Source organism: Physella acuta, unplaced genomic scaffold (genome assembly GCF_028476545.2).
Source record: "Physella acuta isolate Inbredline_101_S28 unplaced genomic scaffold, ASM2847654v3 ptg001441l, whole genome shotgun sequence".
Taxonomy (NCBI): domain Eukaryota; kingdom Metazoa; phylum Mollusca; class Gastropoda; family Physidae; genus Physella; species Physella acuta.
The window spans coordinates 368,117-380,321 of NW_026732956.1; the positions used below are offsets into that span (position 1 = coordinate 368,117).

At 33.8% G+C, this 12,205-nt stretch overlaps 1 protein-coding gene across 2 annotated transcripts in view; it reads right to left on the bottom strand.

Moving 5' to 3' along the window:
- LOC131927810 (dynein axonemal heavy chain 3) overlaps positions 1 to 12,205 on the bottom strand; it is a 43,274-nt gene that overhangs the window by 27,040 nt on the left and 4,029 nt on the right. For both annotated transcript variants that reach the window (XM_059283637.1, XM_059283636.1), the window contains 26 exons: positions 11,958 to 12,033; positions 11,708 to 11,827; positions 11,371 to 11,496; positions 11,049 to 11,244; positions 10,407 to 10,586; positions 10,107 to 10,243; positions 9,835 to 9,940; positions 9,376 to 9,554; positions 9,102 to 9,195; positions 8,921 to 9,011; positions 8,372 to 8,562; positions 7,712 to 7,943; positions 6,934 to 7,145; positions 6,354 to 6,445; positions 5,991 to 6,105; positions 5,552 to 5,722; positions 5,296 to 5,427; positions 5,049 to 5,179; positions 3,393 to 3,594; positions 2,909 to 3,115; positions 2,453 to 2,567; positions 1,877 to 2,075; positions 1,564 to 1,672; positions 1,007 to 1,297; positions 485 to 576; positions 117 to 318 (listed from right to left, as the gene is read on the bottom strand). In XM_059283637.1, coding sequence (XP_059139620.1) covers positions 117 to 318; positions 485 to 576; positions 1,007 to 1,297; positions 1,564 to 1,672; positions 1,877 to 2,075; positions 2,453 to 2,567; positions 2,909 to 3,115; positions 3,393 to 3,594; positions 5,049 to 5,179; positions 5,296 to 5,427; positions 5,552 to 5,722; positions 5,991 to 6,105; positions 6,354 to 6,445; positions 6,934 to 7,145; positions 7,712 to 7,943; positions 8,372 to 8,562; positions 8,921 to 9,011; positions 9,102 to 9,195; positions 9,376 to 9,554; positions 9,835 to 9,940; positions 10,107 to 10,243; positions 10,407 to 10,586; positions 11,049 to 11,244; positions 11,371 to 11,496; positions 11,708 to 11,827; positions 11,958 to 12,033 — 3,998 coding nt within the window. The remainder of the gene's footprint in view (positions 1 to 116; positions 319 to 484; positions 577 to 1,006; positions 1,298 to 1,563; positions 1,673 to 1,876; positions 2,076 to 2,452; positions 2,568 to 2,908; positions 3,116 to 3,392; positions 3,595 to 5,048; positions 5,180 to 5,295; positions 5,428 to 5,551; positions 5,723 to 5,990; positions 6,106 to 6,353; positions 6,446 to 6,933; positions 7,146 to 7,711; positions 7,944 to 8,371; positions 8,563 to 8,920; positions 9,012 to 9,101; positions 9,196 to 9,375; positions 9,555 to 9,834; positions 9,941 to 10,106; positions 10,244 to 10,406; positions 10,587 to 11,048; positions 11,245 to 11,370; positions 11,497 to 11,707; positions 11,828 to 11,957; positions 12,034 to 12,205) is intronic.

Genomic DNA, 12,205 nt, shown 5'->3' on the forward strand with positions numbered 1-12,205 from the left:
TAATTAAACCTTCTCTCAGTTTTTTATTTACTTTGTAAAAACAAAGAGAAATAACTCTGTAGTTAAACTAAGATGGTTTAGAAAAGAATCCACCTGTATCTTATCAAATAAAATACCTGAGCCAAAAATTTGGGTAAGTTGACATCACTGATGGCCTTGAGCAGCAGGACGGCCTCGTCTTGGTTGGGATACTTGAGCTTCAAGTTGCCAGCTGCTGTCAGTACTGACTTGACGGCACGCATGCCGTAGTCGTAATGGTGCTGGGAGGACAGCTGCTCGGAGCACAAGCGGTAAACGGCAACAATTTTGTTGGCCAGGCTGAGGAAATACAAAACAAGTGAGTTTAACTACTTAATAGTTCAACTACAATTTATAAAACAAATAAGCTAAGTTTTTAGTTTATAACAGTGAAGTTAACTTTAGTCTTAATTTAAAGCTATAAAACTAAATTAACTAAGGTTAAAAGAGCATAAAACCAGCTGACCTTCTAGCATCTACAAATCCCATGGAGTAGAGCTGTATTTCACCAATCATGCCATAATCAGGGACCATCATGGCCACTGTACGGAACAAAACCTGGCAACATCACAAGTAGAATTTAGCAATAAAGGGAGATAACAAAAAAAAGTGGGCTAAAAAGTTAATTTGTTAGTTTTATTTATTTGAAACAAAACAAATCATGAAATTTAATATTCAGAAATGGATATTTTATAAGCAATATTATATACATTCTACATCAGTTTATGTTTATTTGGCTAAACAAAAATTTACACCAAAATAAACATAAAAGTGGGCTTTAGTCAGTAAGATATCCTTGAGTCCACCCAGTTCTGTTGGGTACCTGACTCACATCAGGGTAAGTAAAGACAGCTGGGTGTAGTGCTGAGGTAGTAGAAACAGGTGAACTCTACTTCATCTGCCCCGATGACCACTCGGTTGGAAAGGGAAACTTTACTTTTAAACACAAAAGTAATATAAAACTACACTGAAACAATCTTCAACCTACTTTAAGATTATCTGGCAACTCTTGTCGGCCAGCATAGCCAGGATTCATGGTGATAAATATAGTGCAGGTTGGGTTCAGTGAGAGTTCAGTCCCTTCAAATATAAACCTCTTGAGATGGGCAGCAATGGCTTGCTGGATGCTCTGTATCTGCTGGGCAATGACAGACAGCACCTCCAGCTCGATACGATTGAATTCATCAAAACAAGCCCACGCACCGGCTTGTGCAAGTCCTTTGAAGAACTTTCCCATAGCCTTGTAGTCCAGGCCATCTGAGCAGTTGAACACAACGCACTAGAGAAAACAGAAATCGGTAATCAACTATATGAATCCAATAAATAAATTTGACCCATACATTTAACATGTTAAACTACCTTTAAGAGAAAAAATTATAGTAAGATTGTGTACATTCTTTGATTATAAAATACACAAAATATTTGTTATTTTAATTTTTTTTGGTCAAATTTAAAAAATGTGTTGTATTAAATAAAATGCAATTATTGAAATTAAAAAATCTCTCATATCAATTAGGATTTTAAAAAAGTAAAATGGAAACTTGCCTGTTTGGCTACAGCTTTTGCCAGATCTTTGCTGGTTTCAGTTTTGCCTGTACCAGCTGGTCCCTCAGGTGCACCTCCCAAATTTAATTTCAAAGCACCCATCAGTGTTCTGTGTAATCAATGCATTGAAAGGAATTTTTTTTTTTTAAATTACAAATAAAATACATGAATAAATCTTAATTTTTTAAAAATCAAGCCCTCCTACATTGGTGAAAACTTAAAAAAAAAAGTTCAAGATATTCTGTGCATGAGTCAAACCAAACATGTTCAAGTAATTTCAATGAATCAGTAACAAGTGTAAACCTGAGCTCACCTGTAACACCTGTCTGTCAGTGGGGTGATGACGAGACGTGGTGAGTTGCCCAGGTACTCGTAGCCATAAGCTATCTCTGTTGTTATCATGTGGACGAAGATGTCTTTGTTGTCTGTGTAGTATCTCATCTGTGAGATCCAGTTGAAGTCCTGTGGACTTCTGATGTTGTTCTTGGTCAGGTGGGCCAACACATCTCTGGCTATAGAGGAGAAAACAACAATAGGTCAGTTTCAACACACTTTATTCAAAACCATTATTTATATTGATAACTATCATAGTAGGAGTGTGTGAGATAATGAAAGTATTTTGAAGTAATTATAACTTTCCATCACTACATACAATATAATAAAACATTTCCTTAAACAAACATCTTAATAAAAATATTCTTGAGCAAAAGTTAATCCATTAAAAAAAATCCTATACAAAAAAATCCCAAAGTAAATAAAGACATTCTGTCATGAAGATAAAAAGAAGTATTAAAGTTTTAAATAAAGAAGTTTCAGTTTACAGGTTGACTGGTCGTATGTAGAATCTCAAGGGATTCCCAACATAACTAGCAATGCAGGAACAGCTTACCATGTACATCAATGACAATAAGAGCCCCAAGTGTCACTCTGGTCCCACTGTCCAGTTTTCCTCTGACCAGTTCAACGATCTGGTCAATCTGCCGATTGCAGCGCTCTAAATAAATCTAAAAAAAATTTGGATTTATTATTGAGCGTGCAAATGAGTAACCAAGTCATGCTAATAGAAATCAAAGAAAAAAACAAACAAAGACAGAACCAACAGAAACACAGAAGCATAGAATCAATATCACTTAGACCTAAAATATTACTTCTGATTAGCTGCAAGTTGTAAATAGTTAATGTATTTTTTTTATTAATATAAACTTTAATTCCAGGGGCAGAATAAAAGATTTGTTATTTTTGTAGCTTATTAAATTATAATTATAGATATGTACTATTCTAATAAATTTTCTGCCATACAAACATGTTAAATTTATAACTTCAGACATAGTAAGACGAAACAAACCTTTAGACCATTTTCATTTTTCATTGAGTCTGTGACCTCTGTTGTCCAGTATAAACTGCTGACACATAAGACTACTTGACCTGCCCATTCCACCACCCAACGTTTGCGATGTGTCGTCTTGTACGCAGATATAGAATCATTGATGACTTTTCTTAAACTGTTTATCATGACATCTTCAACTTGAAGCAGCCATTTCTCTACCATGCCCTTTTGGTTAATTGAAAAAATTGAATTGCATAATAAAAGAAACAGAAAATCAAGAAATGTTGGGCATTTTTTATGAGTGATAAAATGTTTCTTTAATAGTTTGGAAATATTAAGTTGGGCGTATGTTTTTTTAAGATAATACAAAGAAAATTTTGGTTGTTTTACAATGTTTTCAATATACTTAGAAAATTTTTTTGCTTTAATAATTATTAAATAAGCTTTTATTATCAAGAGAAGTATTATACCTTTAAGAAGCATATAAAATTCAAGTAATTACCTTTGCTTTTGCTGGAAAGATGGATGTACAGAATGGAACAGTTTCATTTTCAGCAGAAATCATGCCAATGATTTCCTCATTTTCTGTGAACTCCAGCTTGGAGATTCCCTCAAAACATTTCTTCAAGTGTGGCTGTACTCTCATTGGATCTTTGGTTTCAGACAAGATCTCCAACAGCTCATCATTTGATAGGAAAAAGAACCTGAACAAAAGTCATATAAAAACTAGTTGAACATGTTTTTAGGTACACAACCATTGTTTAGATATGATATGAAACCTTTTGACGTTATGTGTGTGTTAGGAGTGGCAAGTGTTTTTGTTAGTTGCTATTACGATTATTATCGCAGGTCAGTAGGTTTTTAAAATTTTTTCCTGGAGTTTGTGAATAAATGTTTGTTAAAAGGTTTAAATAATGAATGTAGAGGGCCATTTTCATACAAGAATGTTGTGAATCAACCTTGGCTGGTAGAGCTACTAGGGAGGGGTTTTTTAATGAGAGAACTTCTTAAAACCGTTGATTGCAGTCGACCAACTTTTATAAAATATTTTATTTAAATCATTATTTATTTATCAAATTGTCTTTAGCTTATTCTTTGTTAATCTTTTATTTATTTATTTAGCTTGGCTTAGTTTAAATTGCATTGTCCAGGCTTGTTAAACCTTCTTGTTCCCAAGAGGATACACAGATGAGTGAACAAAAAGACTTGCTGAAACTATTTAAGTTATCTCCCTTTCAAGTGTCATTTTTTTACTTTCTCGTATATATACGAAGTATAGAGAAAGTATTGTAATCGTGCAAAAAAACAAAATCGAGATTTTTACAAATCTCGACGTTTTACACCTCACTGATACGGAAAAACATAATTTTGCAATCTTGTCCGTATGTCTGTGTGTGTGTGTGTGTGTGTGTGTGTGTGTGTCCGTGTGTAAACACGATAACTTGAGTACCGTTACAGCTAGGTTGATGAAATTTCATATATAAGTGTTTTATCAAAATCGTAGATCCGTATCAACTTTTGAGCGATTTCCGATAACCGGAAGTGGTACTTTTTCTACTTTGAATTTTTCAAAAGCCTATAACTTGAGTACTATTTCAGATAGATAGATGAAATTTCACATGTAAGTAATAGATCTAATTCTCTACCTTCTGTTAAATTTTGAGTAATTTCCGTTGACCGGAAGTAGTAATTTACGCTACTTCCGATTTCTCAAAAAACTAATGTAAATTTTTAAAGTACTAATAATATTGCGCACTATTATGCACTTTTTTTATTTGGCGTTCACTTGGTGTGCAATTAATTTGTCTACGAGATTTTATTCTATTTTTAAAACTTTAAGTATTTAAAATGGATTAAAAATCATGTCTATAGCCAGAGTTCCCATCCCCTGTTATTTTATATAAGAATATTCGAGAAAGTTTAGGGGAGATCACTCCCGGTTTATTTTTTTTAATTTGGTTCTGACCTATTGTAGGCTTAAGCATGTAGTAACTACAGGACAACCTTAAGAATAATTATACCTAAGTTTATAACTAGATTTCAGGTTAAAACATAGGTTCAGAGTAGGTTTAGAAGTTAATAATCAAACAATGTGAGACAGCATTTTATGTTTAACGTAAGTCACAGCTATCTGACACACCATTGGAAGCCTACGTACCTTGGGAAATACAGCCTCTTCTTCTCCAAGTAGGCATTAAGCCCCTTTTGAATATCTTCCAACAAAACATTAGCCTCACGCAAGCGACCCAACATGTTGTTCTGACCTGTGGCTACTAGACAGTTGGTGTCCTACGGATAATTTTAAAATAGAATGCAACAGTAAGTTGTTTTGTTTTTTTGCTGGAGAAAAAAGTATACATGTACTGTCAGTTTAAAAATGAAATTAGAAGTTGGAAAAAGTCTACCTGACTGGTTTCTTTCATGATGTCTCTCCAGTAGCTGTCCACAATACCAAACTTGCGACCCTCTTCAGGCATTTGGGCCATGATGTCTTCAGAGCTAAAAATAGGCTCTAGGTATAGCCAAGTTGCTTGCACCTATAAAAGATAATTTTTTAAATGGTTCCATGTGGCCAAAGAATTGTTTTTTTCTAACTTAATTTCAATATTGATTATTGATTGATTAAACTCAAGCAAAGCTAGAGTTGATATTTATCAATACCTTCAGCCACTCGTCAATGATGTCTTGCATCAAAACCAGTTTTTCCTCCCATTGTCGCATTTCACTTTCAAAAGGTTTGATAAACGGAGACCCTCTCATGGTCTGGGCTTTGACGATGTTGTCATCAAGCAAGGCTTGTATGTCATCCAGTGCACTGAGGATACTGACACCCTGTCAATAAATTAATTGAGTGTACTGACACCATTTGAGTAAACAAACAGAAGATTCTTACACAATAAAAGTAAACAAATTGAGGATATTGGCACCCTACAAATAAACAAATAGAAGATACTGACACCATACAAATAAACAATCAAAAGATACTGTAAATGTGCAATGTGTATATATAGATCATGTTGCGAACATATACATTAACAAATCTACATTTACAGAAAAAGACCAAATTAACAGGTTTTCTATTCGTAGAAAACTAACTCACAGTATCTCTGTATGCCACAAGTTCAAACTTCAAATCTTTCCAGTCATCTTTCATCTTGGTCAGGGCTTTCTCCAGAGAATATTCTTTGGCTGCACTTCCACCAATTTCTTCCAGCCTAAGTAGAGAATCAAAAAAAAAACATGTGCTGCATCTCACCAATGATCTTCTTTTAGAAACAAATAAAGCACTGAAAAATTATATTAGCTGATTAACTCTAAATGGTTTAGTCTCTTTTGTATAAAAAAGAGCTTTTTAATTTTATTAATAACAGATTACATTTAAAATTCTGATTCAAGCTTAAAAAGCAGGTGTGTATCATTCTGATTGTATAGGACGAAATAAATTTGTATGCAGGTTCCTTACTTTTCAAGATGTTTGTGAAGGCCATATTCCAACATGGTTGATAGCGAGGTCTCTTCTTGTGGTCTGATATCAAAGCCAACAATTTCACTCATCTACAAAACATTTGTAACATTCATTTATAAATCTGAGTAGAATAAAGCCAACAATTTCACTCATCTACAACACATTTGTAACATTTATTTATAAATCTGACTAGTATAAAGCCAACAATTTCACTCATCTAGAACACATTTGTAACATTATTTGACTAGTATAAAGCCAACAATTTTTTCTCATGTAAAATTAAACTGAAAGTTTATATGGGCCATGGAAATTTATTTTGCAATCTTGTTTGGACAAGGAATATTATTTTCAGACATTTCGCAAAATAGTAAAAAGAACTAATGATATTTTGCTCAAACTAAGAAAAAATTAACATTATCTATTGTATTAGAACAATGAAAAAAAAAATAGATTCACATTTTGTCTGTACAGTGAACATTAATTTTTGCAGCTTGTAAAATAAAAAAAAGTTTTTGGCATCTCTGAATGAAGAGTTTGTGGAATGAAAAATTGCAACAACTGTAACACTGGGCCTCACCTGATCCCAATGCCTGCCTCTGATGCCAGGGTTACAGATGGTCTGCAGAATGGGCATGTTAGTCTTGAACTTGTCAATTTTTGTCTTCACACTGTTGGCAATGTGGCGTGGACCAGGCTGGTCAGCAAAGGCTTTGGTCAGTTTGTACATGGTGCGCCACATTTCACTCACTTCATTCTCAATCTCTTCAGAGTTCAAGTTCTTGAATGGTCCTAAGAAATAAAACAAGGGAAAACATTGATTTTGAGTAACCCTCACTTCAATGTTCAGCAGCCTATAGAATTTTTATATTATTCTATTTATATTATTATTATTAATTTATTCTTTTTAGATTTTTGAAAATTTAACTAAACATGCTGAAAAAGGAAAAATGGACTGGGGGTGTGATTCATTGAAAAATTTTAAAGTGATAAGTGTAAATAAATCATGTATGCCGGCAACTAAACTTATAGGCTAGAGCAGGGGTTCCCAACCTTTTTTTACTCTAGAGCACATTCTTAAATATCAGTAGGGTGGCGGGCACCACCTATTTTAAATCGACAAACTCCTTCCAGAGGCGTAGCGACCCTTCCCGGCGTCCGGGGACAAAACTTTCGATTTGCACCCGCCCCCCCCCCCTCAAACTTTCGATTTGCATCCCCTTCAACCTTTCATTAATGTTTATGAAAAAAAATCTGTCTCTGTCGAATAATGAGAGGCGGGCACATACGAATCGTTCGGTGGGCGCCATGGCGCCCGCGGGCACAGGGTTGGGAACCCCTGGGCTAGAGTTACCTACCATGTGTCCAAAGTTCATTTTTGAGATAGAAATTGTAAGCAGTTCTCCAAAGTTTGTCATAGGGCTCCTTAATTTGAAACATGGAGGCCAGTTGTGGGAATTCAGTTATCTCCCATTCCAAGAGTTTCTGTTCATCTTGGAGCCCTTCCAGCTCAGTCCGAGCTGCCTCAAGGTTTTCATGGAGGTGAGTCAGAGTTTCAACATTCATCTTCATCTCCTCTGAACTCATAAACTGAAAATGTACACAATAATTCAATTAGTACTGCCTTTAATGAACTAAAATATACAAAATAATTTAATAACAGCTGCCTCTAAATTTTATGGATATTAGTTTTTCAACATGCATCCGCAAACTAATGAAATGAAAATGTACAGAATAATGTACTTAAAGCTGTGTCAAGATTTTCCTTTAAATGAGTTTCAGCACACATCATTGATAAACTAAGGAACTTAAAATTTACAAAATAATTCAGATCTCTGACTAAATATATAAAACACTTTTCAGGTTGATTTCTTTTCTTATTTTGAATGTGCTCCGGATTCAAAGAGTTTTGTTCTATTAATATATGACTAGTGTTGTAGGAAAAAAAAATGTTACAAAGACAGATTTTCAGAATAAACTCTACTTGAAACCCTGATTTAAAAAAAAGTTATTTTTACCTCTTTCTTTTTAAATGATTCAACTTCCTTGACATAGCTATCAATTTTAATTTCGAAGGCAGCCACTCGTTTCTTGAGCTCCTCTTCGATCTGATCTCTCTTGTTCATGATCCTACCCTGGCTATGCTCCAACACATTTGTGATCTGGGCTGGCCAGTGAAATGTTACTGTGTTCAGTTTAATGTCCTCATCTGTGGGATATAGGCCCTATCTGTTAGTTAGTGTCAATGATTGAGTTTAAAAAAGTGAACAGAATAATTTTTAATAATTTTACTTTTGGAATTATCTTGCATTTATTCAATATTTGATGAACCAAAAAATGTTTTTAAAATATATAATTAAAATGGGACACAGTTGAATGCAAACAGCAAAGACTGATTAAAGAAATTTTCTGAGAGTGTGAGTAAGAATCATTAGGATCAGGATTAGAGTTAGGGTCAGGCCAAGATAAGGGCTTGGGTCAGGGTAGGAAACTGACAAAAACATAGCTTCAACATGATCTACCGGTATCTTTATAAATAGCAAAATATTTCACAAAAATATACTTACAAGGAAAGTCAGCATAATCTAGGAGGAACATCAATCGGTGGCTGGCTTCAGTTACTCTGTCTTGTAGTTTGTAAACTGTTATGTCATTGGACTGGAACAAACCAAAAGTTCACATTTTTATGAAGCTCTTCTCTGTTAAAAATGTACATTTGTTGCACAAAGCTGTTGAAAAGGTACCTACAACTTTCAAGTAATCTTGGAGGTCTACAAGGTCTTTTGTAGACTCTGGTATAATCTGAACCCTCTCCTGTATTTCTTCATAGCTTTTGTTCAGTCTAAAATGGATCGTTTAAGCAAAATTAATAAAAACAATATACTGTTCTTTAAATTTGAAGTAATGTGAAAACAGTATCTATTTGCTGATTAATTATTAAAAAGTAAACTTTTAATGTACAGTGAATTAAAAACTATACTTTATTTCAAAAGCAAACTTAAGAAAATAAATGAGACTTTACGCTTTGTTCAAATCTCTGTTCTCATCCACAACAAACACAACAAGTCTTTCTCGCAGGCGCTGGGCTCGGTGGCACAGGTCATGGTTTAGGTTGACACAGTCCAGACAAAACATGCTTAAAGGGGCAGTTACTCTCATTGAAGCAATTTCATCTTTTAAATCTTGATACGAATCAATCTTCTGCAGAGACATTAAACAAGTATTAGAACAATTTTACAAAGTGGTATTGCTAACATTAAAATATTGACATAGTAAGGGTATAATTGATTTTCAGCAAGTAATGGTTAATAACTAAAATATATTTGATTTCTAATTGAAAAAAACGTTAAAATTAAAGTTTCTTTCAACAGCAGATCACCAGAAGGCAAGTAAAAGGAGATTAAAAAGATTATGTGACAGAAAAATATTGTGTAGAGAACACATGAAACAGAAATAAAATAAAACAGTATTAAAATCTAACCATTTTGAAAGCAGCTATTGAATGTTTTTCTCTCAAGAAGGATGAAACATCCTGATCTGCTTTGTTGTTCAATAAGTCTGCAAATCTTTTGTATTCATTCAAATATCTAGAGTGAAACAGATGTATATATTAAATTAGGTTACACCCAAAATATAATTGGAAATCATTCACTATTACACTAAAGTAATGCATTTTTCACAACAGTCAATTTCTCCTCATGCTCACTTATTTGTTAATCTTATTTTACTAGAAGTAAATAATATTGTACAAACTTTTGTGGTCCAGCGATGTTTAATCTAAATATATCCATGGCCTTATCCACATAGTCTGTAACAAGACTTTCATCAATTCTGACAGAGCGCAATAAAAGCCGTTGACCTCTCATGTCAGGAAAAAGTTCACATTCCACCTGAAAAAGCAGCAGACGTATAGACCTTTTAATATATACTTAAAAACTTGGGGCTCCTACCAGAAAATATGCTACACACCTTGTGAAGTCTGAAAAAGTTAATCCAAACAATTATGAGACAAAAAAGAACCCTACAAATCACAGAAGGAAAAAGCTTTCTTACTCTGGAAATCCCTTCACCGCTGGCGATGATCTCGGAAAAGCACCTGAGAATTATGTCCCTTAGTTCTCTGAAGGTGGGCTCAAAGATTATTTTTGGCTCTTCTATTTTTAGCCTGACAATCATAATCTGCTTTTCAATGTAAGCAAGTTCATCATAGTTTTCTCCAAAGTCATTGCCAGCCTGAAATATAAATGTACACATTTTTAATTTTTTAAAAAAATTGAAGAAATAACTATCAAATTTTTAAGTTACATAGTTACTATGCAACCTGTCGTCACCTGCAATGTTTTAATTAAGCAGTAAAAAGTATGTCCATAAATAGTTACACAGTTTTAGCCCATTTTTTACCTTCCACTTCCACCCCCTCTATAACACAAAACAAAATGCTAGACCACATCCCCTAAAATAACATCAAGAAAGTTCCATCAAACTTGAAATATCCATATTTATGAAAAAACTTATAATTTTGCAAAACTGATTTAAGGAAATACAGACTACATTCTGCATCAAACTTTTTAACACCCACCCTCCAACATATAACACATTTTCACTAGACTGGACCAGCCTCTCTCTGCTCTGTCATACGAGTGTAACACTACCAGTGGGTTGTTTAAATGAGCCTACAAAAAAACCGCTACACACCTCATGACGTCTAAAAAAGTTCAAAAAGTCAGCCAGCGAGTTGATGACCATTGAGCGCAGCTGTAGAGACATCAGAGAGGAAACACAAGAGAAAAACTCCTGGATCATATCTGTGTTGTCGTACTCGCCAGGTGGTACTAAATCCTGCCACACCTCCTTGTAATCCACAAACAGTTTGGCGCATGTCGGGATCCAGCTGAGGGCCAACAATAAAAAAACCATAATAAAAAAATAAATATGACAATAGAAAAAACAATAGAAACAAATACAATACTAGGAGCAAATAAATATAGATAACTATAGCAATAGAAACAGCACATACGTTTTCTTGAGAAACTCGTGAGCTTCCCAGCACTGCGTCTTGACAAGAGACTCAAATTCCGCTGGCAGAAGTGGTAGATCCGCTGCTAGCAGGCTGTCTACGTTTACAAAGCGCAGGTGGCAAAATCTGGCAAACAAAGTGGAGATAATGAATTGAACATGTTCTCAATTAAAAAAATTATAAAAAAAGGGTAATAAATATTCACTTTATTATTAATTATTAATTAAAAAATAAAGCTACTATTTCATGTGGAAAAAAACACAATAAACATGACAAAAATGACAAGTTTAAAAAAATTTAAAAACACATTTTTTAAAGGTAGTTAATGTATACCTACTCATTAAACCACAGGTTTTGCAGCTTCAGCATGAGCGAACAAGTTGTAAATAAATGCTGCTCATTAATGGCTTTCTTTGCTGCATAGGTGGAGTGCCAGGGTACAGGTGCACGAATCACCCTGAGGTCAAAGAAATGTTTTTAAAGTTGTAAAGGTGTTTGACACATATTTTAAAAAAAAGAAACAAAAAGTTGTAAAGGCGTTTGACACATATTTAAAAAAAAAGAAACAAAGATACTAAAAAACCTACTTTTGAGGAAAGGACTCTGGTATCCAATCTATATGCAGTCTTTTTTTCTCTGATTCTTCTTGTAAAATGTAGTCAACTAAAAAATAAAAGTATTTTTTTAAACAATTAGGAAATATGTTAAACAAATGTATGCTTCTATAGTACATTTATCTCTGATGTTTGGATGTCCACTAAAATACTTAAGTTTAAATTTATGTCTGATTTTTTAAGAATAAATAAAATACATTTTTGTAAATCAAAAAGTGTTT